General features: G+C 45.4%; 1 protein-coding gene across 1 annotated transcript in view; it reads right to left on the bottom strand.

The window, feature by feature from the left end:
• TNRC18 (trinucleotide repeat containing 18) overlaps positions 1–21677 on the bottom strand; it is a 162402-nt gene extending 140725 nt beyond the window's left edge. The window contains 3 exon segments of the mRNA XM_043983817.1: positions 21467–21571; positions 21574–21638; positions 21640–21677. Of these exon segments, the coding sequence (XP_043839752.1) occupies positions 21467–21571; positions 21574–21638; positions 21640–21677 (208 nt within the window).
• Between the last annotated feature and the right edge of the window lie 4953 nt (positions 21678–26630).

The following is a 26630-nucleotide window of genomic DNA, read 5'->3' as shown; positions in this document are numbered from 1 at the left end:
GGCAATGAAGGTTAAGTGACTTGCCCAGGGTCACACAGCTAGTAAGCATCAAGTGTCTGAGGCAAGCATCATACTTAGATAACCTACATAGTGCCTGCTGACTTAGAAAATCACCATGAAAAATGAGTGTCTTTCTGGACTAAACTTTTTGCATAATCTACCTTCCCTTTCTCCCAATTTGTGTAAACATAAATTCCCTTTAGGGTCACTACCTACTTCAGGATGATTTTTGAGCACTAGCCTTCACAAACCAAAAAATTCTTCAGAGGTTCCCTATTGCCTCTAAGATAAAATAGAAAATCCTCTAACTGGCATTTAAAACTCTACAAAAGATAGCTTTCATTTACTTTTCCAGTCTTACATAAAAAATTTTACAAACCTTAAAGCACTATATAAAAGTTAGTTATTGTTATCACTATTATTTCATATTACTCCCCTTCATGAACTCTCCATTGCAATCAAATTGGCCTGCTTAGGATGGCTTCAGAAAAACCCAGGAAGACTTATATGAACCAATGGAAAGTGAAATGAGCAAAACCAAGAGAACATTGTATACAGTAAGGACAATACTGTAATAAGGATGACTGTGAAAGACTTAGCTACTCTAAATGATCCAAAATAATTCCAAAGGACCCATGATGAAAAATGCTATCCACCTCCAGAAAGAGTACTTATGAACTCTGAGTGCAGACTGAAGTATATTTTTTTAGATTTATTTCTGTGTGTGGTTTCTTTTACAACATGACTGATATGGAAATTATAAAAAATGAAAACAAAGGGCAGCTAGATGGTGCAGTGGATAGAGCACCAGCCCTGGAGTCAGGAGGACCTGAGTTCAAATCCAGCCTCAGACACTTAACACTTACTAGCTGTGTGACCCTGGGCAAGTCACTTAACCCCAATTGCCTCACTTAAAAAAAAAAAATGAAAACAACAACAACAAAAAACCAAAACAAAAAAACCCTGACCTGCTAGCTGCTCCCCTTTAGTGACATTCCACCTTCCACCTTCATGGACCTTTGCCCAAATGATCCGCTTCCCCACCCCCCAATTCCACAGAAAATACTTCTTTCTCAACTCCAATTTCAAGAATACTTGATTTTCTTCAATCCACATCTCAGGTACCTCCTCCTACTTAGTACAAATGGTGGCAGAACATTTCTCTCTCTTCATATTACTTTGTATAACTTTTGTCGATTCCTATCTGTTTATCCATAAATTGTAAGCACTCAGCAGGCAGGCATTGTTTTGTTTGGGGGTCTTCACTTCCCTGTGTCTAGCCCGGTGCCTTGCAAAGAGCAGGCCCTTAATCAATACCTGATCAATCAAACTGAATTAAAATGCTATAGAAAGTAGAATTAGTAAAAGTATTGCTTTTGCTGCTTGTTTCTTGAAGGTGGTTTTGGATCTAAGTCCCTAGGCTCAGGACCTAAGGAGATTCACTCTTTTCACGAGGTTTCTAAGCAGGAAAAGAAAACTCTTTGAGCTGATGACAGCAGGTTTTCACACCAGTGAAAACCAAATTAGTCACTAGACCTCCCTACCCTAAGGGGCAGGTTACTCACTACCTTCCTCTTTGGTTGAATCAGTCCAGTCAAGCCCAAATTGGTAGACACTCACTAGCAGTTTATTCTCATTCATTCATTCAACCAACTAACACCCATCAAGCACTCTCCATGGCCAGATACTGCACTAGGCACTCAGAATAAATACAAAATCAGTTTCTGTCTTCAAGGAGCTAGCCCTCTCCAGAAAGGAAACAACATATAAATTAAATAGGCAATGTATACAAAATACAAGTCATATTCAGAGGAAGAGGGAGGATGCTCTCTCTGGTTTGGGAGAGAGGATCAGGATAGGCACCCTGAAGGAGTTGGTACTTGAATTGAGAATTAAAACAGGGTCACTCACCCTGTTTGCCTCAGTTCCCTCACCTGTAAAAATGATCTGGAGAAGGAAATGGCAAACCAATCTTAGCCAAGAAAACCCCAAATGGGGTCACAAAGAGTCAAACATAACTGAACAACAACAAGCATCCTAAGAAGCAGGGGTAAGAAAGTCCATCCTATGAATGAATGAATGAATGAATGAATGAATGAATGAATGAATGAAATTAATGGAAAAAGCATTTATTAAGTAAGCCTTTGCTATGTACAAAGCACTGTGCTAAACCATGGGAATACACATAAAAAAGCAAGACAGCCTCTGTTTTCAAGAAGGTCGAATTTTAATTGGAGGAGATAACACAGGAGGTCAAATACATGGAGGTGGGAGATGAAATATCCAGTACTAGAACAGCAGTTGGGCCAAGAGGCTACTAGCTCTCCCCAAAATAGAGTAATCCAAGTGAACATGTATTACTCGTTCCCTTCCAACACCTCTAAGCCTCAGAAGCCTTCTCACCCCATAAGCACCTAAGGTTTTCTCTCATTGCTGAGTCCCTCCCAGAGCCCCACTTTGGGAGAAGGATCCAAGCTAGCCATCCTTCATTCCCCTCCCACCTCTGCTACTGACTCTCCGGCATAGGTACCTTCCCCACTCCACCTCCCACTCCACTTTCTGCTTCCTTTTGTATACAGTCTTTCCCAATAAGAATGCAAATTCCTTACAGGGAAAGATATCTTTTTTTTGGGGGCTTGTATTTGTAAGCCCCTAGCTTACCCCAAGGCCAAGTACTCAATAAGTACTTAATAATTGTTTGTTTCCTTCCAACCATTAAGGAAACTCAGTAAAGGCAGTGCACAAATATGGGCAGCCTAGACAAAAACAAGGTATCAGACCTCAAGAAGCAAGTAGGCCAGCAGTTAGGTTATTTGGTTAGCTGATTCAGCAGATTCAGGCTCAGTGCTCACCAAGCAATGCCCCCATTCCACTACCAGGTTGTCAGTTAACCCCTTGGCAAACTCCCAAATTGTCAGGTATCAAGGAGGACCCATCAGAAGCTGAATGGCTCCATAAATACATTATCACCATTGGGAAAACCAGTGCTACCACTACTAACAATCCAGATTTACAAAGCACTTTGCCCAGCCTCACAACAACCCTAGGAAGTAAGAGTTGTGCGTGTGTCCCTATTTCACAGGGGAGGAAACCGCCTCCAGAGATCACAGGAACTGGACAAAGGTATAAGAATCAAAAAGAAAACCCTGATCTCCATTCTCCAAGGCCAGTATTCTTTCCACCATAATGGAAATGCCTTGTGTGTGATCCTTAGCTTTTCAGCATAAACAGCCCTCTCCAGTCTTGCCAGTCTTCAAGACATCCTCCCCAAGGTCTACCCTAAATCTTCCAGGTCCTGAAGGTCAGACCCACCTACCCCACCCCACCAAGCCATTACACATCAAAGCATCTGTCCCTTCCAATTTAGGCCATTCAAGCCCCACTCATTCCAACTCAAATCTCATCACCTCCACACAAAGCCTTCCCGGCTACTGTGAAAACTCTCACCTATTCTTCCCTCATAGCACTTGTTATCTATGCCACTCAATGGCTCCTCACTTGGATTATGTCAAATTCAGATTATAAATTCCTGGAGAGCAGAGATTCTATCTACCTCATTAGGATAATAATTAGCATTTATATAGTACTTTAGGGCAGCCAGGTGGTACAGTGGATAGAGTGCCAAGGCCTGAAGTCAGGAAAACTTATCTTCCTGAGTTCAAATCTAGCCTCAAATACTAGTTAAGTGTGGATAGAGCACCGGCCCTGGAGTCAGGAGTACCTGAGTTCAAATCCGGCCTCAGACACTTAACACTTACTAGCTGTGTGACCCTGGGCAAGTCACTTAACCCCAACTGCCTCACTGAAAAAAAAAAATACTAGTTAAGTGACCCTGGGCCAAGTCACTTCACCCTGTTTGCCTCAGTTTCCTCATCTTAAAATGAGCTGGAGAACAAAATGGCAAACCGCTCCAGTATTTCTGCCAAGAAAATTCCAGATGGGATCACAGAATCAGACACAACTGAAAATAACTGAATGACATATAGCACTTTAGGATTTGCAAAGTGCTATGTGTGTTATTTCATTTTATCCTCACAATAATCCTGAGATAGGTGCTATCATTTATCCCCATTTTATAGATAAGAAAACTGAGGCTGAGAGAGGCTTAAGTCATTCATCCAGGTTCACACAACTAGGGTCAAAGGCAAAAATATCAACTTAGGTCTTTCTATTAAAGCTGGTGGGATCTTGCTATTGTTGTTCAATCTGCCCAGAGGAACCTTAGAAATCATCAAGTCTAATTTCCTTATTTTTACTAATGAGGAAACGGAGGCCCAGAAAATGGATCAATTTGGGCAGCTAGGTGGTGCAGTGGATAAAGCACCGGCCCTGGATTCAGGAGGACCTGAGTACAAATTCAGCCTCAGACACTTGACACTTACTAGCTCTGTGACCCTGGGCAAGTCACTTAACCCTCACTGCCCCACCAAAAAAAGAAAAGAAAAGAAACAAAGAAGGAAAGAAAGAAAGGGAAAAAAGAAAAGAAAATGAATTGATTTGCCCAAGATCACACAGGTAGCAAGGGCCAAAGCCTGGGCTTTCAATGACACTGAGAGGCTCAAATCTAAATCAAGCTCTTTTTCCATTTTACTTCTCTACTGCTTTGTATCAGCCCCCCACAGCACCCAACATTTCCGGGCACATTGTGGGTGCCCTACAAACACAGGTTGATGAGAGGTAGCTAGGTCAATACCACGACCACATTTTCTAAACCAAAAATCAAGCACAGCATGGTCTGACAAAAGATACTCCTTTTTCAAAAAGCCTCATTCACAAGTGTGCTCCCTTTTCCTGAAGTCAAGATTGTCCTCAAAAATGCAGGTCACCATGGAAATAGCATAGTAGATTCAGAGATTGTAAAAGCTAGGAGGAACTTAAGAGATCATCTAAACCAACTTAATAAGAAGCACAAGTGAAAAGTAGCATTTCTTGCAAAGATATTCATTCCCTTTAAAGAGGTAGCCGGTACACTGGAAAAAAGCTCAGGCAGTTTTAGTTAGAAGAACTGGGTATGAATGCAACCTCTGAGACTTACTGCTTATTGAACCCTGGACAAATTAATTCATCTCTCTGAGCCTCAGTTTCCTCATCTGTAAAATGACAGGGATTGGATTAAATGGCCACAAAAATCTCTTCCATTAAAATTCCCTCCAGGGGGCAGCTAGGTGGTGTGGTGGATAGAGCACCAGTCCTGGAGTCAGGAGGACCTGAGTTCAAATCCAGACTCAGACACTTAACACTTACTAGCTGTGTGACCCTGGGCAAGTCACTTAACTCTAATTGCCTCACCAAAAAAAAAAATTTTTTTTTTAATTAAAATTCCTTCCAGGGAACTAGGTGGCTTAGTAGATACAGCACTGGAAGTCAGGAAGTTCAGGCATTTTCAGTCCTGTCCAATTCTTTATGATCCCATTTGGGGTTTTCTTCATAAAGTTATCAGAGGGGTTTGCCATTCTCTTCTCCAGTTCATTTTACAGATGAAGAAACTGAGGCAAACAGGGTAAAGTGACTTGCCCAGAGTCACACAGCTAATAAATATTTGAGGCCACATTTGAACTCAAGTCTTCCTGACTCCCCTAGCTGCCCAGGAGTCAGGAAGACCCTAGTTCAAATCTGGTCTCAAATGCTTATTAGCTATGTGACTCCAGGCAAGTCACTTAACCTCTGTTTGCCTTAATCCACTAGAGAAGAAAATGGAAAACCACTACAGCATCCTTGTCAAGAAAACCCCATGGAGGGGCAGCTAGGTGGCGCAGTGGATAGAGCACTGGCCCTGGAGTCAGGAGTACCTGGGTTCAAATCTGGCCTCAGACACTTAACACTTAACCCCAATTGCTTCACCTCCAAAAAAAAAAAAAAAGAAAGAAAGAAAACCCCCTGGACAGTATGGTCCACCAGGTCACAAAGGGTCAGACATGAGTAAACAACAACACAATAGAAAAGGGGAAATGAGGAAAATAAAATTAAAATTAAAAAAGGGGGGGCACCTAGGTGGTGCAGTGGATGGAGCACTGGCCCTGGAGTCAGGGGAACCTGAGTTCAAATCCAGCCTCAGAAACTTAACCCTCGGCAAGTCACTTAACCCCAATTGCCTCACTAAAAAAAATTAAAATTAAAAAAAAAGGGGGGCGAAATGAGATAAAGAAGCCCTTTGGAGCCGCTCCCTCCCAGTTCTTCATCACTGTTCAACTCCACTGCCTTCTTCGTTTCTGAAAACTCAACCCCCAAAACAAGTGAGCATTTGAGACAAACCTTGGAAAAAGCTGGAAAGTTTTTTTTTTTGGGGGGGGGGACTGGGCCATGGGGGTTAAGTGACTTGCCCAGGATCACACAGCTAGTAAGTGTCAAGTGTCTGAGACCGGATTTGAACCCAGGTACTCCTGAATCCAGGGCCGGTGCTTTATCCACTGCGCCACCTAGCTGCCCCCAAAAGCTGGAGATTCTAAGGAGAGGGAGCAACTAGGGCAGTCTGGTTGGCATAGAGTTCATGACACTGAGCCTGGAAAGTTAGGCAGGGCCTAGATTGTGAGGAATTTAAAATGCCAAACAAGAGTATATATCTTATCAAGAGGGAGCCAGCCAGTGCGATACGGTGGAGAAGGTGCCAAGATATGAAGTCAGAGAACACAGGATCACATCCCAGCTCTGTTACTGGCCACCTGTGTGACCTCTGACCTCCGAGTGACCTTTAGTTAGGAAGTCTTACACCCCTCTGAGTCTTATTTTCCATAGCTGTAAAATGACTGGCCCAGACCAAGGGGGCCCAAGGTCCCCTCTCTAGATCTTGATCTCTGAACTATGCGTCACTGAGTAGGGGCACAAACCTTTGCTTTCGAAGCATCAATTCAGCAGCTGACTGGAAGATGAATTAGAGAGGGGAGAGGCTGGGGCAGGGAAACAAATCAGGAGACAAATGCAATAGCCAAGATTAGAGTTAATGAGAAACTAAATTAGGCCGGCCGCTGTTATGAAGGGATGGGAGACTTGACTCTAAGTAAAGAGTAGAGCCCTCCAAGAGAAAAAGAAACACTACGAAGAGGAAAGAGCGTGGTAGGGAAAAGATGAGTTCTGGTTTGGATGTGTTCAATTCAAATTATCTATGGGACATCTAGGAAATATCTGATAGGCAATTGGGTGGGGGGTTGTTGGGTTTTTTTTGGTTTTGTTTTTTTGGCTGGGCAACAAGGGCTAAGTGATTTGCCCGGGGTCACACAGCCGTAAGTGTTAAGTGTCAAGTGTCTGAGGCCGGATTTAAATTTAGGTCCTCCAAAATCCAGGGCCAGTGCTTTATCCACTGAACCTCCTAGCTGCTCCTCCCTCCCCCATAGGCAATCTTTAATGAGGGACCAGGCTCAAGAGAAAGATAAGAGCTAGCAATACAGGTATAAGAATCATCTGCATAGAGATGATAGTTCAACTAAGGGGAACCTGATGCAAAGACCAAAGGGGAGGGTTTAAAGAAAGAAGAGGACCCAGGACAGGACTCTGTGGTACACCCACACATAAGGAGTGGTACTTGGATAATGAAAGTTCTAGCAAAGGAGATTGAGAAGGGGCAGTCAGACAGGTAGGAGGATAACCAGGAAGATTAAAGGACAGGGAAGTATCTTAAAAAACCCAGAGAGAATAACAGAGGGCATTCAGGAGAAGATGGTGGGTCAATAGTGTCAAATTCTGCAGAGTGGCTGCGTTTTCCAACACAGAACAGGAATTATAATGAAATAAATATTAAACCACCATGAAGAGTGAGGTTATCTGGAATTAAAAACATATTCATTTATTAAAAAGTCAGATAGATGGGGGCAGCTAGGTGGCGCAGTGGATAGAGCACCGGCCCTGGAGTCAGGAGTACCTGAGTTCAAATCTGACCTCAGACAGTTAACACTTACTAGCTGTGTGACCCTGGGCAAGTCACTTGACCCCAATTGCCTCACTAAAAAAAAAAAAGTCAGATAGAAATGTGGGGGACTCCCCATAAGTACTGAACCCTAGGCAGCTGCAACTAAGGGATGAAGTGGATAGTGGGAACTTGAGGATCAGGAAGATCTGAGTTTGAATCCTGAACCAGATCATTTACAAACTGTGTGATGACCTTGGGAAATGGGGATAAGAGCCTGTATTTCATAGAGTAGTTGCAAAGAGCAGATGAGATAAATTATGTCATTTTTGTTGTTGTTGAGTCATTTTCAGTCACGTTTGATTCTCCATGACCTCTTTTGCGGGGGTTTCTTGGCAAGGATGGCTGGAGAGGTTTGCCACTTCCTTCTCCAGCTTATTTTACAGATGAGAAAACTGAGGTAAACAGGATGAATTAACTTGCCCAGAGTCACATGGCTAGTGTCCGAGGCTGGATTTAGACTCAGGAAGATGACTTTTCCTGATTTCAAGCCCAGTGTTCTATCCACCGGGCCACCTAGCTACCTTAAATTATATAAAGCACTCTCCAAACCTTAAAGGGTTAGATAAATGCAGCTATTATTATTAGCTATCAATAGCTCTGCCACTGGGGTGGCAGTGCCCAAACCAGGCAGAGATTTAGACTAACCCCACTGTTAGAAAAGAAAGGAAGGGGCAGCTAGGTGGTACAGTGGATAAAGCACTGGCCCTGGATTCAGGAGGACCTGAATTCAAATCCAGCCTCAGACACTTGATACATACTAGCTGTATGACCTTGGGAAAGTCATTTAACCCTCATTGCCCTGCAGAAAGAAAGAGGGGCGCCTAGGTGGTACAGTGGATAAAGCACCTGTCCTGGATTCAGGAGTACCTGAGTTCAAATCCAGCCTCAGACACTTGACACTTACTAGCTGTGTGACCCTGGGCAAGTCACTTAACCCCCATTGCCCTGCAAAAAAAAAAAAGAAAGAAAGAAAGAAAGGAAGGGGCAGCTAGGTGGTGCAGTGGATAAAGCACTGGCCCTGGATTCAGGAGGATCTGAGTTCATATCCAGTCTTAGACCCTTGACACTTAACTAGCTGTATGACCCTGGGAAAGTCATTTAACCCTCATTGCCCGGCAGAAAGAAAGAAAGAAAGAAAGGGGCAGCTAGGTGGTGCAGTGGATAGAGCACTGGCCCTGGATTCAGGACCACCTGAATTCAAATCCAGCCTCAGACACTTGATACATACTAGCTGTGTGACCTTGAACAAGTCACTTAACCCTCAATGCCCCACCCCCACCAAAAAAAAAAAAAAGAGGTAGGTACTGAGGAAGCTCTAAGTTAAGTCTTCACTTCTGCAGGTGGTTTTGGAAGTCCAGGCTTCAATCAATGTCAGCCCTCCCCAACTCTCAACACTTTTTATCCTAGGTTGACTATAGTTCCTCATTTCTCTTATAATTAGGGCCAATTAACATAATTGATTAGATTTAACTCCCATTTAGCCTAATTTACTTGCAGGCTCACAATGGGACTAGATCAGATGTTTGCTACACAACAAAGCAACCAAACCCAGAATCAAAGCCTGGCAACTTTAGCTCCCACTTTGTAGCCCAGGTTTGGTAAGTGAATTCCCCAATAGCCACCTTCTTTGACTTTGGACCCCGGGTCAATTCCCTAGGTATGGTGCTCTTTCCCCAACCCTAGCCTAACATAGGATGATCTCCAGTCTCTCCTCCTTGCCTCTCATATAATGAATGGTAGGGCAGCTAAGTGGCACAGTGGATAGAGCACTGGCCCTGGATTCAGGAGGACTTGAGTTCAAATCCGGCCTCAGACACTTAACATTTACTAGCTGTGTGACCCTGGGCAATTCACTTAACCCCAATTGCCTCACAAAAAAAAAAAAGAAAGAAAGAAACAACATATAATGAATGGTAATTTATATAGCACTTCTAAGTTCACTAAAGTATTTTCTTTACAACCAACCCCTGAGGCACATAGTGTAATTCTTACTATTTTTTTCCTCAGAGCCTCATAGACTTATTAATATTTTTTCGTTACAAATATGTACCACTGAACAAAACAGATTCCCACATTTGCCATGTCCCGGACATGTGTGTGTCAATCTATAGAAAAAATATTAGCCTCTTTTTACAAAAAAAGCGGAGTCTCAGAAAGGTAAGGGGACTTGCCCAAGGGAGCACACTGAGTAAATGTGTGTGAAAGTTGATAGCCTTACGTACTCATCCTCAGTTTCCCACATTTTTTCATTCATATCTGCCCTACACAGAAGGATTCTCTACTAAATGACTCTCTCCTCTACCTCATTCTTTCTGATCTGAAAGAATCATTAAACTTCCCTCTAGTTCATCTTGCATACCAAGAACTGATTTCCTTGTCCCCTACTCTCAGGCCCTCAAAACCAAAATACTGTCTCAGATTCCTAATTGTCTTTCTCGCTTCTAGTCTCTCCCCTCCCCAATCCACCCTCTATTCCTCCTGAGAAAATGATCTTCCTAAGATATAAATCTGACCATGTCATTCATTCCTCTACTCAAAAGCCTTTAGTCCTATCCTTAGCCTAACTCCAAACTCCTTAGCCCAGCCCTTAAAACATACAACATGGCTCCTATTTAGTTTTTCAGACTTCTTTTTTTTTTAATTTAATTTTATTTATTTATTTTTTTTTTTTTGCGGGGCAACGAGGGTTAAGCAACTTGCCCAGGGTCACACAGCTAGTAAGTGTCAAGTGTCTGAGGCCAGATTTGAATTCAGGTCCTCCTGAATCCAGGGCCGGTGCTCTATCCACTGCACCACCTAGCTGCCCCCAGACTTATTTCTTACTACTCCCTATTGGAAATTATATTCCAGCCAAAGTGGATGAAGTCAGAATGACTATAACCACCCCCACCATCACCACCACTACTGCTACTATTTGGCTAGAATTCAATACTCTTATCTCCTCTCAAGAGCAGTACCCATATCCCAGGAATGAACTCCCCATCTTCATTTTTAACCCTTAGGATCTTGGTCCTTTCTTCAGTGCATAAATCCCTTGATCACTCCAGGTATTAGTGCTCTCTCCATATACAATTTTCCTGATTTTTACTTATGTACCAATTTTACTTATCAGTGTACAAGTTGTATCATTTCCCCATTCCCTTCCCTCCCCCTCTTCCCCTCTTCTTGTAAGCTCCTTGAAGGAGGACTCTTGTTTCCCTATTCAACACTGAATGTAAACTTTTTTTGGGGGGGGTGGGGGCAATGAGGGTTAAGTGACTTGCCCAAGGTTACACAGTTAGTAAGTGTCACGTGTCTGAGGCCAGATTTGAACTCAGGTCCTCCTGAATCCAGGGCCGGTGCTTATAGTTAAACTATTGAATTAAAATGTCAGGTAATCAAATCCCCTGCCCTAGACTCTAAGATGAAACTCTATTGTATGTAAAATCAAAAAAAGCTCAAGCTTCCCATCCTTCCTATCCAACTTTCAATCTTTCTCTCTTTTTTGGGGCAGAGGGGGACTTTTTTTTTTAAAGAGTGGATTTTAATTTTTTTTTTGAAAGGTTGTATGTCTTCTCTTTTTACATCATAGTCATTTTCAGACATACCCCCTTACCACCAACAAATAAGCCCTCCCCTGTAACAAAGAAAATGAGCTAAGTAAGATTGATCAGGGGGTCCAGTCTGCATGATTAACTGCGTTTGCAATATTTGCCACCCTTACCCACTCTACCAAAAGAGGGAAATGCTCTCTCCTCTAGTGCCAGATGCTGGACATAATTACTCAACCCTCTCCTTCATTTTAGTGGGAGTTTTTTGTTTACATTACTAAAGTCAGTGTGTGTATATTCTATTCTTTCTGCTTGCCTCGCTCTGGATATGTTCATGTGTCTTTGCATGTTTGTCTAAATCCTATACGTTCATTATGTTTTTATGACAAAATTCAATTCCATTCAGACACCAATATTTTGGCATACATGAAAATATTCTGCCTTTGATTTCCCAGTCCAGTAGTGGGAATGTCTAAGTCAAAGGTTATTGGGGCACCTAGGTGGTGTAGTGGATAAAGCACTGGTCCTGGATTCAGGAGGACCTGAGTTCAAATCCAGCCTCAGACACTTGATACTTACTAGCTGCATGACCCTGGGCAAGTCACTTAACCCTCACTGCCCCGCTTTCAAAAGAAAAACATTCTTTTAAAGGTTATTGAAAACTATTAATGATTTCTTACCTAAGTCCACATTGTTTTTCCAGAACAAGTTAATATGCCTGTTCCCCTCACCCCAGCCAAAATGAAACCTCAGAGTTGTTTTAGTGATCTAGAGCAATCTTTTACATGCTTACTGACAAATTTGCAATTCTTTTGTTTGTTCAGATCCTTTGATCACTTATCTATTGGGAATGTCTTTTGGTCTTATGTATTTGTATTAATTACTTATATGTCTAGCTTGGATTTCCAAATATCAGTATCATCCTCTGCTCTTTTCTCACAGAATCATAGACTATAAGAGCCTGATGGGACCAATTTTGGCCTTTTGAAAAAAACTGTAGGTCCCAGAAAGAAAGTGACTTCCCTACCATTACCTAGCTAGCCCAAACTCACTCCTACTGCAATTCTTCTTAGAATTACAGTTTAGTATCAGTGTCACATATTCTCCAATATTGATGTCTTACTATTTCATACTTTTACCAACGAAAGAGGTGTGAATTCTAATCCCTGCCTCCCTTCTCCCTGCAAAAGAGCTAAAAATCTCACTGAGCTACCACTGTGGAAAAAAAGAATGGTGGATTTGGAGTCAAAGGATATACATGACACTTGTAGACCTGCTACTATCGATGTCACCTTTGACAAGTCTCTTCTCTAGACCTCACCTTTTCTCACTGATAAAATGAGAAAGCTGGAATAATGTCTAACATTCCTTTCCAGATTTAAATATGTGTCTTCAAAAACACATATACACATGCTATTTAAAAATAGGTGATGGGCTTGACACTTACTAGCTGTATGACCCTGGGCAAGTCACTTAACCCCCATTGCCTGCAAAAAAACAAAAAACCCACCCCAAAAAACAAAAAAACAGAGGCTTAGAAAGCTGCCTAAAGGGGCAGCTAGGTGGCACAGTGGATAAAGCACTGGCCCTGGATTCAGGAAGACCTGAGTTCAAATCTGACCTCAGACACTTGACACTTACTGACCCTGGGCAAGTCACTTAAATCCAATTGCCCCACAAAAATAAAAAACAAAACCAAATAAAAATAGGTGATGGGGGCAGCTAGGTGGCACAGTGGATAAAGCACCAGCCCTGGATTCAGGAGGACCTGAGTTCAAATCTGACCTCAGACACTAGACACTTACTAGCTGTGTGACCCTGGGCAAGTCACTTAACCCTCACTGCCGCATTAAAAAAAAAAAAAGATAGATGAGGAAGAGAAAGGAATAAGCATTTACATAGTGCCTACTACATGCCAGGAACTAAAGTTAAGTGCTTTGCTTCCAACACCCCTGAAATTGGGGTGAAGTGACTTGCCCAGGGTCACACAGCTACTAAGTGTCTGAGGCCAGATTTGAACTTGGGTCCCCCTCACTCCTGGGCCAGTTCTCTATCTATCTCATTTGATAGAGTAGAGACTCTATTTTATACCTCTCACACCCTTCTATGTCAGGTAACAGTGCTAGAAATATAGGTGTTAGCTGCTACTATTAATTATTCATATAAACCCTGGGTTATAGCCAGGTCTTAACACTTACTATCAGTAACTTTAGGTCACACTAGTGTGACCTTAGGCAGCAATGTTCTCATCTCTAAGGGGGGTGGGGGGTAAGGATAGTTTGATGATCTCAAAGTTCTCTCCCAGAGCTGATATTCATGTTCTTTGTTCTAGGGTCACTTTCATCTCTGATAGCTGCTATTGCATACTCTAAGGTCCCACCTAGTTCTAATAACCTAAGTTCTTCCAGCTTTAACTTTATGTGATTATACTGATACATTAAAATATGAATTACTGTTTTAATGTGGAGAGGAAGTACGGCATAGTAGAAAAAGAACTGGTCTTACAGTCAAGCCTTCAAGGGTTTATGTCTCTCATCTGACACCTACTTGCTGTGTGACCCTTGAGAAGTCACAGAACTAAGTACCCAGTATCCTAGGCAATTCCGAGAGCATGAACTGCAGAGAAGTTGCTCTCAAGCACCTTCTTGGGGTGAGTTTCCTCATGTAGCGAGTCCTATTTACCAATAAAATTACTGTTCTAGTCCCTATCCCTATACCCTAATGTTAATATGATGCTTTTGAGGTATCAAAGTACAGAGGTTCGTGGAAAGTGACTAGATTTGAAGGTAGCCAGCCTGGGTTAGAAACCCCAGATCTTCCACTGGCTATCAGTGTGACTTTAGGGACTCAATTTTCTCATCTGTAAAATGAGATGACAGGATTACATAACCTCTAAAGTTCCTTCTAATTTGCAATATTATTTCAGGATCTATTTCCCATGTATTTACCCATACATTCTTTTTGTGTGTGTGTGTGTGTGTGTGTGTGTGTGTGTGTGTGAGGCAACTGGCGTTAAGTGACTTGCCCAGGGTCACACAGCTAGTAAGTATTAAGTGTCTGAGGCCAGATTTGAACTCAGGTCCTCCTGACTCCAGGGCCGGTGCTCTATCCACTGCGCCACCTAGCTGCCCCCCAATACATTCTTGTACCCTATAGCAGATAGGTAGCACAGTGGACAGAGCTCCGGATTTGGAGTCAGAAAGACCTCAATTCAAATTCAGTCTCAGACACTAATCCATTAATCCAGCTGTGGATTAATGGGGATACAGCTGTGTATGACCATAGGTAAGTCACTCTATTTGTCTACCTGGGTTTCCTCATTTGTAAAATGAGAAGAATAATGGTACCTACCTCCTGTGGTTTTTGCAAGGAGAAAATGCGATAATATTTGTAAAGCACTTGGCAAACCCGAGAGTATTATATAAATGCTAACCATTATTATTATTATTATTATTATTAGAAGGTCCAAGAAATGTCTGTGGGAGCTTCTACGATAGATACTGTAGTGACCCTGAAGGGACTGGGTCTGCTGACAGTGATATAACCTTGGACCCCTATACCAAAGACCACCTCCCAAAATCTAATGTCGAAATGACTTTTCAACCTTCCAACCTCACCCAAATATCCAAGTACATTTTACCTAATGTCAACCGTAGGGCAGCAAAGCCTGGGGAGAAGCTGTAAGCTAACAATGGAATGAATTTGTGAGCACTTACGACCAAGGCAAGAATGGTATTATCTACTGCTTAGTTACAGGAGAGATCCCCAACCTATATGCAAACCTAGAATCTCCCTTGCTAATGAGGGAGTGCCTTTCCAATCAATGTTAGACCTACAAAGTCATAATAAGGGCTAAGTCCAAAGAAAGAATCTATCCCCAGCACCCCATAACTTAAGAAATAACAATACTACCACGTTAATGTAGGATGGCATGATGGATAAAGGTCCAGACTTGGAATCAGGAAAGCCCAAGTTCAAATCCCCCCCTCAGATGCTTAGTAGCTTGGAGAGTCACTTAACCTCTCAGCGTCATTTCCTTATGTGTAAATTGGGAATAATGGCACCAATTTCAGTGTTTTGAGAATCAAATGAAATAATATAAAGCTACCTGCAAACCTTAAAGTGCTATATAAATGTTAAGTATTATTATCTCATAGCACTGGTGGGCAGCATCACCATCACTTAGGAATTGGAAAATAAGACACCAATGTTGGTTCCTTCATAAACACCCATTTTGGCTTCAGTTTTCTCATCTACAAAATGGGGGGAGGGTTCGGACTAATGACCACTGTGTTCCTTCGGGCACTAAATCCTGGTGCTCCAATGAGCTTACTAGATGAGGAAACAGTGGTGTAGTCAGGTTAAAGTGACTTGTCTATATTCAGTCACACAGTATATGTCAGGTAGGGGTCTTCAAACCAGAGACTTCGGACCCTTACACTGCATCTTGATACCCCCTGGGAAGAAAACGGAGAGAAAAGAGACGTGTACGAGTATTTTTGAGGTTCCCTTTCCAGGAAAGATTCTGATTTTAAATTCGATGGATTCCTAAATAAACCCCTTAAGATGGTGAGTGTAGGAGCAATGGGTAGCTAAATAAACCCTTAGCAGTGGGAAGCTAATGGGCAGCGCCACTAACTCAGACCCCACTCATATTAATAAATAACAAGTAAAAGGTTCATCAACAGCTAATCTGATTATGGAGAATGAGCCAAACTCCAAGACATGCTTGTGGTTTTTTTTGTTTGTTTTTTAGTGAGGCAATTGGGGTTAAGTGACTTGCCCAGGGTCACACAGCTAGTAAGTGTTAAGTGTCTGAGGCCGGATTTGAACTCAGGTACTCCTGACTCCAGGGCCGGTGCTCTATCCACTGCGCCATCTAGCTGCCCCATGCTTGTGTTTTGAGAAGAGCCAAACAGTAGAGTCAGGAGGCCTAAGCCCCTCCAGCCCTGAGTAATCGTAGGCCAATCACTTCTCCACTAACCTATTACTTCATCTGTAAAAATGAAGAATGAGCACTTGCTAATGTAGAAATGGAATCAATGGAATTAATCATTCTGCCACAATTAATCACTAACCTTACAGGGCTGTTGAGGTCACATGAAGCGTTATTAAAATGGTGAAGCCTTATATAAATAAGATATTTACGATTATTAAAAAGATAAAGCCTAAAAAAAATACATGAACAAAGGTCCAAGTAAGGATAACTGAAAAAAAAAAGGGGGGGGAAAGCCCCGTTCTAGAATTCCAGTATCTAATACACCCAACAGCAGTCCAGTGAAGTAAGCCTGAAGACAATTCCGATATCCTCCCTTAATATCTGAAGACCTTTCACAGGAAAGCTTCTGTCTTGGTTTACACACCCTCCTGACATTCCTTCATGACATCAGTCAACAAATATTCAGAAATTAACGCTTTAGAGATTACTAGCTTTTAGAAAGGCAAAAGCTGTGTCGAAAGGAGTCAACTAGCATTTTTTTTTAAGTGCCAATAAGTTGCCAAGCTCTGTGCTAAATTCGGGGGATACAAAGAAAGCAAAGAAACTGGGAACTCTGGTCCCAGTCAGATGACCTGGATCCTGTCCCATCTCAGTCACTAACTAGCTATGTGACCCGTGGGCAAATTAGTTTAATCTCTCTGGACTTTATTGTCCTTATCTTTAAAAGGGAAGTAATAACAACCTGCCTACTTCACAGAGTTTGTTTTGGAATATTCCAAATAAAGTGAAAGTACTTGAGGGGAGGGGGGGGAAGTTCCCTGTAAAATAGTATTATCCTTGGCCTCTCTAGCCCTCCTAAAGCCCTCTCAAGGGGAAGGTGGCCCGAAGACTACAAGAAAAACTAGCCTTAAGACGTCCTACAGGGAAAGTCAGTTTCTCCTTCCCGTCCCAACAGTTAAGGGACAAAGAGCAGAGAGCTTCGTAACTGAACCTGGCTCTACCTTCCTCCAGTCACCTACCTGACCCAGTCTCAGGCCCTGCCACTCCCGGAGCCAATGGGGGAGGGGGGGAGCGGGGAGAAAGAGCTGGCCAGAACAGGTCTAATTTCACTGAGGCCGACGTCTGGGCTCTGGGATTAAGCCCAGCCCCTGCCCCAGGCTGTGGTAGGGTGACTGGCCAGGCCCATTAATAAAAAAGCCTGAGGCAGACAAAATAGAACCGGCGGAAATAATTACAAAGTCTAAAGGATCCTACGGGCTATTCGCGCCCCCCCCCTCCCAAACCGCCCTTCGGATGAAAAGGAATATCCAGTTTACTTCTGGGGTTAGTGTCTGAAACCCCTATTCTAGACCCTGACTGGTTACGGTTCATTTTCCACAACAGCTTTATTCCAAAATCGCGTTCAATTCTAGCGATCCATTTCCTGGTTTGGGAGTGGGGTGGGGGCGGCCCTACAGTTTGCACCTGGGGAAAGGCTATTGACTCATTTTTTTTTCTATTCCCAGCCCACAGTAACCCAAATCTAGTCTTTTTTTTTTTCCTACCAATTCCCAGATCGACCCCAATCCAGCCTCGTCAGGTGACTCCGTCCCCCGTTCCCTTCCTCCTCCCATAGGCTTCCTAACTAGGGGAGTTCTTCGGCAGAGTTGAGGCAGACGTGGCGTCTAGTACGGACTTTGCTCCCTCCTTTCCTCACCCACCCGGCCAGAACCCAGGGAAGGGAATAGAGTTCCAGTCATTTCAAGGCCCAGTGAGCACTGAATTTAGCCGAGCCTAGGGAGGGTCATCACCGCAAGATCAGCCCATTGGTCTAGGCCAGGCTAACAGTCTTGCCAGAACTCCTGGGTCTTCTCACCCCGGGTTTTTCATAAGCAAAGCGTAGGACCACATCTTTCCTCTGTGTGTGGGGGGAGGGGGGGTTTTGTTGGGTGTGTTGGTTTTTTTGGCGGGGCGAGCTTTCCACCCTTCCTCACCCTGCCTCCCCCACCCCCACCCCCGTTCCCAGTCCCTGGAAAGACCGAGAGAGCGCTAAGCACTAATACTTTCTGTTGGCGGCACCCTGAGGGCTCAGGAGCTAGGCTAGACCCTCCGCCGGGCGTCGGTCCCCCGACACCCCAGCACACAATCCCGCCCCGCCCCACGCCATCCCCCCCGCTGCGTCCCCCATTGCTAGTCACCGCTGCTCGGGAGAGGTCGCCCCCACCCCATCCCCATCCCCCTGCACAGTGTCTCCTCACAATGGCCCTTTGTCCCTTCCGATCCGCTCCCGGGCAGTCCTGAAAAGTTAAACACGGCAAAATAAATAAGAGAGAAAGCGGGAAGAGGGTCGGCGGGGCCCCCGGGACTAGGGATAGTGAGAAAGGGAGGGGGAGGCGCCCAATTCGGGGGCTGGGACCAATCCGACCGGGCAGAGGCAGGAAAGAGAAGCCCCCGGTCCGCTCTGCCTGCGAACACCCCACAAACCCCACCTCTCTGATTTTCCCAGTTTGTTATATTCCCTCCCTTCCCCCGCGCTCAAACGAACGCTGAAGCCACCGCTCGGGCATTTTCCAGTGAGTTAACGCCCTAAAATCCCTATCGGGGAGAAAAAAAAAGATCTTAAAAGGAAGAAATACGAAATAGCCCCCTGCTTATGGGAAGAATTTAAATTTTAATGATAGGTTCGGGGACGCTGCCTCTGCAGTGAAATGGTGGGGGAGGTGGGAGCATGCTGGAAGGAGAGGGGCCCAGAGAATCCGGGGAAACTAAGCGGGGAAGAGGGACCGATTCTGCGTCCTGGTGGCCCTTGGCGCCATTCTCCCGAGACCCCAGCTCCCAGGACCCAGGAACTCTTTCTCTTTCCTCTTTTTCCCTTTTCCCAGCTCCGCACAGTCCGAGCCGAGCCCTAGGGTAAGCGTCTCAGCGCGCCGCCGCCGCAGCCTCCCACTTTCACAACTGCCCAGGGACAGACTGCATGACCTGGTAAAACAACACAGGGGCAGGAGAGAAGCTAGGAACGTGACAGGTCACAATTGCGGGGACAAGTGGTAGGTAGGGAGGGCCCAAGGCTAGAATCCAAATAAGCAAAAGTTGCCCTTCTCTCTCCAGGCCAGGTTTGGTTGAAACCAACTAGCTCTTTAGACTCCGGTGCTTAGCGAGAGCAAAACTAGTTATTTCAAGTAAACCCTATGCAAGTCAGCTGGCTCGGCTCGCGGGGAGGGTCACTAAGAGATGCCGAAGGCTGGATTTAGTTCCAGCCGGTGGGGGGGGGGGGGAGGGGCTGGTGCCCATGTGCTCCGTTTTATTGCTTTTTCAGTTTTACACCTCTCGTTCAGCACCTGGAAAATTGGCACTGCCAACCTATTCCCTAACCCATAAATCTTTCCCCTCGATCTGGGCAGCTTCCTTCTCTGCAGATGTTGGCAATCAGGTTTGCAAAATCTCAAAGTCATTCTTGCAGACGGGTGAAGGGGAGGCAGGGTTGATTCAGCAGCACACACAAAATCTTGTCACCTTACAAAGTCTACTATCATCACAGCAACCCCCTTCTCCACACCCCAGAAAAAAAAGAGTCTTGAACCGCAGAAGGGCAGGGGGTCTCCCCACAACTTTGCAGACAACAGCTGCAAACATCAAAGAACCACAATCGAACAGGCAATTCACCACCCCAGTCAGTAGAGCCCTTACCACCCTCCCCTTTAGTTCTGGAGCTCAGTCCCGGTACACCCATAAGTCCGACGCAGAGTCTGACTGCCCAACATCTGGGAATCAGCCAGCGGTAGGAACTCGGAGACTCAGACAGTCGGGAAGGAAAAGGTGTATATTGGCTGGGTGTTTATTAAATACACTGAAGCTTCCCAAAATCTTAAACAATCGTAAGGTGGGGGAAAGGTAAATAGGCAGTGGAAAATATTTTTTTAAAGAAAAGAAAAAAGTTTTACCGTTCTAATTTTGGTGGATTCCCCCCCCCTTATCTAAAAAGGTTCTAAAAACTGAAAACGACACTCTTCGGGTTGGATCCAGCCTCCAAAAGCTTCTTCGGAACTACCTCCCCACCACCACCACCAAGGTTCAATCCCCAGCGGACAGCCAGGACGTAGTCAGCCACTCTTTTCCCGGCTGGGACTGGGGAAAGGAAGGTATAGGGTAAACCGAGACTTCTGAAGGATCTTGGACCTGCTTAATCCCCACAAGGTCGGCTCTGACTCTGGCTTTCCCCTTCCTGGTTCCTGCTGCAGAAATATATCCAACTAGCAGGCTGGGAGGGAGGTCAACCTCCCCCTAAGCAGAGAAGCCAGAGAAAGTCGGAGACAGCACCTGCGGGACCGGGAGGGTGGAAAGAGAAGGGGTACAATGCATGTTATGTCTAACCCCAGAAGCAGCTGCTCACTATACTCCCAGGTCACATTTTTCCAATGGAGGGCAAATCTTTTCCAGGAAGATCCTTCACAAACAGAGCTGTCTCCTTTCCCGATCCTAACTCCAGTAGCCCGAGCCTCCCTCAGCCAAACAACCCAGGCTCACGGGGGATTGAGTAAGGAGTAGCCTGTGCACTGAATGAACCCCTTCAGCTGAAGCCTCGAAGGGTTCTCCAGCTTTCCAGAGTTCCCCAGTCCTGGGCCCTGTCCCAAAGGGAAAGGAAAATAAATCTAGGTTTCTCTTTTTCTGAAACCCTCCCAAAATGCAATCTGTGGACACACTGCTGCTATCTATGCCCGCGCCCTTCCCGGGAAGGAACTCTCTCTGATCAGGTCCCTGAAGCCAGATGTCTGTTCAAACCCCTTATCCTCCAAGTGAACACTCCCTGCGGACTGAAGGGGTTGCAGGAGAGCAGTCAGGGAAGATTTCCAAGTACATTTACATCAGCTACTAAAAGCCTTATATGAGGGAAATTCTCCCCTGTCCCCCTCCCCAATAACCTAACCCTGGGTTTTCCGGGACATTCATCCCCTTGCCATAAATCCGCAGTTCTTATATCAGATTTTAGAAACCCGAAGGGGCTCCGACAGAGCAACTCGGGAGGTTCAGGAGGCTACAGTTCTCCACTGAAGGGAAACCGAGTGGCCAGAAGTGTAACCGGGAATGAGGTCGAGTGCCGGACCTCGGACCCTTACTTACCCGGGTGCGAGTGGAGGTTGATTCCCGACGGCATGTACTTTCCCGGAGGCAGGGGAGCCGGCAATCCGGCGGCCAAGTGGCCAGAAGAGGAAGCAGGGCGGCCGCGGCCGTGGCAGCAGCGACCCGGTGGCTCTCCATTGCCAATCCGGACAGTAGCGGAGGAGGGGGCCGTGACAGACCGGGGAGGCCCCAAATCTCGGCCATCCATCATCTGAGTGCCAACTTCCAAGCCGTTTCGTTTTCCTCCACCCCTCCCCAGGCGCCCCCCTCCCAGCGCCCCTCCCCCCTCCACACACCCCAAATCAGAGGGGTTTAAAAATATAAGCTCGGAGCAGTTCCATGGTCTTCGGGCCGGCGGAGAGTCCGCTGGGGGCATTTTCTTTGCCTGCGGTGGGGAGAGATCAGAGACACAACCCAGGAGTTAGAGCAATTCCCTCCTACCGCTCCCTCCTCCGTACTGCAGCACGGCTCGGAGCCGGGCCAGCAGGTAGGCAGGAGCCCGCGGAGCTCTCCCGGCCCGAAGAGAAAACAACACCCCTTCCACCACCAAAAAAGGGAAACCACTTTTGAAAAAACCTTACAAGTGTCTTCTCCCCCAAAGTCTCCCTGTGCCCCTGAATGAGGCAGGGCTGCTCATTAGACCCAGCGGGTATTCCGTAGCCAAAAATGTAATAAAAGGAGTATTGCATTTCAGTTCTTAAAAAAAAAAATCACCGCTACTTTCTACCCGTCCAGTCTTCCTCAGATCTAGACTTTCAAAATATTACTAAAAACGAAGGCGTACTGCCGCTCTCTTTAACTCCCCTCGACAGACACAATCCCCGGAGCAGTTTCCAGAGGCTTTCTCTCCTCTCCCCCCTTCCCCTTTTCTCCCGAAATTCTGAGCCCAGAGACGGGAAGGCTAGCGTTTGCTTCTCTCGGAAAGATTGGATCCCACCGCCGCCGAAATAGATTTTATTCCAAAATGTCACATGTTTCAGCTTTAAAAACTGTGAAACCTTTTGCTTCTGAAGATTAAAATGTCTCACTAAACATTTGCTTAGTATCTGATGGGGCAAGTTTAATATTTAACCTTGTTAGTTCTTTAGTTTAAATCATCTCCCCTTTTTTCGGGCCCCCTTTTTGATTCTGATTTTGATTTTTTCCTGAATCCACTGTAAGCAGATCTCTATTCCTCTGAGCTGGTGGGAGCAAGGGTTTTTACACTGGTTTTATTAATCAAGTCGGATTTTTCTTCTTTCCTTCCTCCCCTTCAATGACAGACTGTCTCAGAAAATTCCGAGAGACGTGGCATACATTCTAGCCTAAAGATTTGGTAGAAATTTAAAAAACAAAACAGAACAAGGTTGGGTTTTCATTTTCGATAGGAACCCTGTGTGGAAAAGGGAGGTCGCTAACCCTGGACAGGGGGGTGGAGGTAAGCAGTAGAGAGGCAAGGGGGTGGGTGGTGGTATCAAGTCTATTTCAGAGTATAGTCACCCACGGGGGAAAAAAAAAACTGAGAAAAAAATTCCCCTCTCCTAAAATCTGACTGTTCTCAATAGAGGGAGTATCCTCCTCCTCCCCCCCCCACCCCGATGTTTGGTAAATATTCCCGAAGTTCCAATTTAAAGCTGTTTGTTTAAAAGATTTGTCCTTTGCTTATTTCTTGGGGAAGGGGAGAAATCCAGTTTGGATATATTTTCCCTCTCTTTTTAAACGCAAGCGGAATGGGTAATTACAAGCAACTGATTTTTTAAAATTTTATTTAAAAAAAAAACAACACAAAAAAACCTCACTAGCTATCTCCCCAAACAAACTAACCCAACCCCATCACCCAGTCTTTGAGCCCCACATCCCGTGGACAAGTATCAGAGCTTTCATTCGGTTTTGCTGGTGTCTTATCTACAGAGTAAATACTAGCAGGGAGTTTGCCACATTCTCCTTCCCTTTGGACTTGCACATAATTTAAGCTTAAAATACCCTGAACCAAAAATATCTACCTCCAGTCATTTACCAGGGCTTCTCTTACCAGCTTTGTTAATGGTTTCTTTATTTAACCTGGTTTTTACTTACAAACAGCTCATCCGTCCCTCGTCCCCCTCCCCTCTCTCCCCATTCTCTGGTTACCAGATGAAACATTTACTTTTTAAAATCTAAGATCGCCGCAACCTTGGATACATGTTTCCCATCTTAAGCACAGCGGGGATGAGCTTCACGTGATTAAAAAAAGCAATTTCTTTTAACTACTGCTCTTCATAAGATAGACACAGGACAAAAAAGGGGGGGGGGAGAGCTTTAAAGTTGGAGCTTCTTATTCAGATATGGAAAGGGTTGATGATTCTATTTTCTTCTCTCCTTAAATGCAGTTAAAATGGCTGAATTCCGGCTTTTAATTAAAAACAGCCTATAATCCTAAAATGTCTCTCCCTCTCCCCACCTCTCTTACAGCCTGCAGGGGCATGGAGGGAAGCTGGGGTGTTTGGGGGTTTGGGGTTTTTTAATGGAGAGTAGAGATCCCCCCCTTCCAGGTTGTATTTTTCTGAAGGAAAAGTCTTAGGAAGGGGTCTATGGTGGAGAAAATGGGGGACAGTCGAAGAGTCCAATGCAGCTCAGAACCCAGAAAAGTCCCTGCATTCTCAAGTAGTTTGAGGGCGGAGAGGGTTGATGTGGAGAGGCTGAGGAGGGCAGGTAAGCCCGTGTGGGTAGGAGACCTGGGTTGGAGAACCAACTATTTAACTTTCCAAAAAATAAGGGACTGGAGAGAAACCTACCTGCTGGAGCGGATGGTCCCCTTCCCGCCTAACCGCCTCGCCTCTCGGCCATCCTGCCGCCTGCCCCCCGTTCTTGTTTCCCTCTCGGGAATTATATCCAACTCAGACTTTTTGCCCGCCTTTCCTTTTTTTGGTATGAAAATGTCCTTTAGTCCATCCGTTCGGCTCGCCAACTCCTCCACCCTCCAGCAAACAGGCTCTGGGACCCGGCTCGCTCTGCTTTCCTGGAAAATCCAGCTTTCTTTCTCCAGAGGTCCCCGCTTTTTAATAAAATCCAGGTAGCACTGGTTTAAAGAATCCCAAATCTCCATATACAGCCCGGGATTGGAAAAGGTACATTACACAACCCCCTTTCAAGTTCCTCTCGCTGGATCTAAAAAAAAAAAAAAAATCGGGGGGGGGGGGGGAGGACAACTCTTTAGCAATGAAACCAGCATTGTTCCCCTGCTCCCTCCTCCTCCCCGGCTGGCCAGCCAGGATCTCATAGTAAACCTCCCATTGGCTCCCCGAACTGCCAATCACGCTCATGTAAACACTTTGGCCCTCAGCCATTCCTATAAAACCAATTATGGACCAAGGGGCTCGAGCAGTTTCCAGGCTCCCCTCGGCGGGGCTGAATGATCAAAACTGGTGGTGAGAATTTTTCCCGGCCGTTTCCAGGCAGCCCTCCCCTCTCCACCAGTGGACCCCCCGCCCCGCCCGCCCTTGCCCTCCTCCTCCTCCCTCTCCCTCCCCCACTCCCCCTCCTAGTCTGGGCTGACTGATCAAAATAGTAGAAGATGGTTGTAGCTGCAATTCAGTTCTTTTCATTCCGCTGTTTAATGGGAATGCTGTCAATTTCCTGCGTACTGGGGACCTGGCAAAGGGACGAGGACTACAGAGTTTGTAGGATCCAGGGGAACCAGGAGAGAATGGAGAGACGTTTGATTTTCTTTTCCCTAATCCCCGTTCTTCTTAGCCTCTCCCTCCCTCCTCCTCATCTCTCTCTCTCTCTCTCTCTCTCTCTCTCTCTCTCTCTCTCTCTCTCTCTCTCTCTCTCTCTCACACACACACACACACACACACACACACACGCACACACTCACTGCATCTTTTTCCTCCCAGATCTTTTCCAAGTTGCACAACCATAGAAGATGGTGCAGTAACAATCCAGTTGTGTGTAGAACGGGAGGGAGGAAGCGACATGATTTATTTTTTTCTTTACAAAGCCACCATTCATTCCCTGGGGTGGGGGGGGGGAAGCAAACGCAGTTTTCCTAGCCCCAGCCCCTCCCTGAAACGCAATGTCAGATCGTTAATGATTAATATTTTGGAGAGGCCAAGGCGGCAGAGGGTGAGTCTATATAATCTTCTAAAGGGGGTTCCTATAGAAACGAAGGTGGGGGTAAGGGTGCGTGATAAGAGCTTTCGCTGCCTAAAACAATCCCAAGCTGATGTGCTTTGGAGCTGAAGAAGCCACTTACAGTCATTCGTCCTCAAGCCCCTCCCAAACCCCCTTTTCAGCATCGTCACCCCTCCCCCCCCAAAAAAAAAAATCTGTGCAGAAAACAGGATTAAAGCGGCTGAGCTAGAGTACAGAATCCCACTTGATTCTGACATTTCATCCTATTTGCATTTCTCTGCGGGGCCTTCTGAAACCTATTAAACTGTAATATTAAAAACTCTTGGCGTAGGTCCTCTTCCCCAGCCGTTCCACACCCCCATCCCTTTCCTCTCAACCCCCTACTTTCTGTCCCTTCATTCCCTGCTCCCAACTGGAAAGAAGGCGGGGTGGACTGCGGCGGGGGGCGATGCGTTTAGCTAAAGGAAAGCAGCAGCCAAACCCCTAACTGCTTTGCTGGCCGCTCTCACTGGAGGGAGAGGAAGGAGGGGGTAAAAGTCCCCTCAATTCCCCAGACTTTGTACTTTCCATACTGCCCTTTCAGCAAAATCTCTCTCGTGTTCGCCTGCCTGCAGAGAAGAGAGTACGTACCTGGTTAGAAGGGGAAATAAAAGAGGCTAGCGACTCGGTAATCAGGGAGGCAACGCTGCCTGATACCCCGCTAGCCTCGGAGTCAGTCCCCGAGCCGAGCCGCCGCCTGAGTCACCACGGAACCTTCTGGGCTCCGCTCTGACTTCCCAGGCGAGGGTTAAGCAAGAGCTGGTCGGATATATCTGGGGCTTTCTCTTGTAGGGGAAAAGAAATGGGGAGGGTGGGGGAGGGTGCCTAGGATAGACCGTAACCGTGAACACAATGAAAAATCTAGTGCTTGTCTATTTCCTTATTTTAGCTAAATAAAATTAACAAGACATTGAAGGGAAGAAGTAGGTCCTGTTCTCTGATTAGGAAAGGAAGCGGAGTCGTTTTTTAATTAAGTCCTGGGAACACCAGAGTATTCCCCAATCACTGCAAGTTTAAGGATTCGTTTTTT

The sequence above is a fragment of the Dromiciops gliroides genome, chromosome 1, assembly GCF_019393635.1.
Source record: "Dromiciops gliroides isolate mDroGli1 chromosome 1, mDroGli1.pri, whole genome shotgun sequence".
NCBI classification, from domain to species: domain Eukaryota; kingdom Metazoa; phylum Chordata; class Mammalia; order Microbiotheria; family Microbiotheriidae; genus Dromiciops; species Dromiciops gliroides.
The sequence above is the reverse complement of the archived record's forward strand: the minus strand, read 5'-3'. Positions and strand labels throughout refer to the sequence as shown.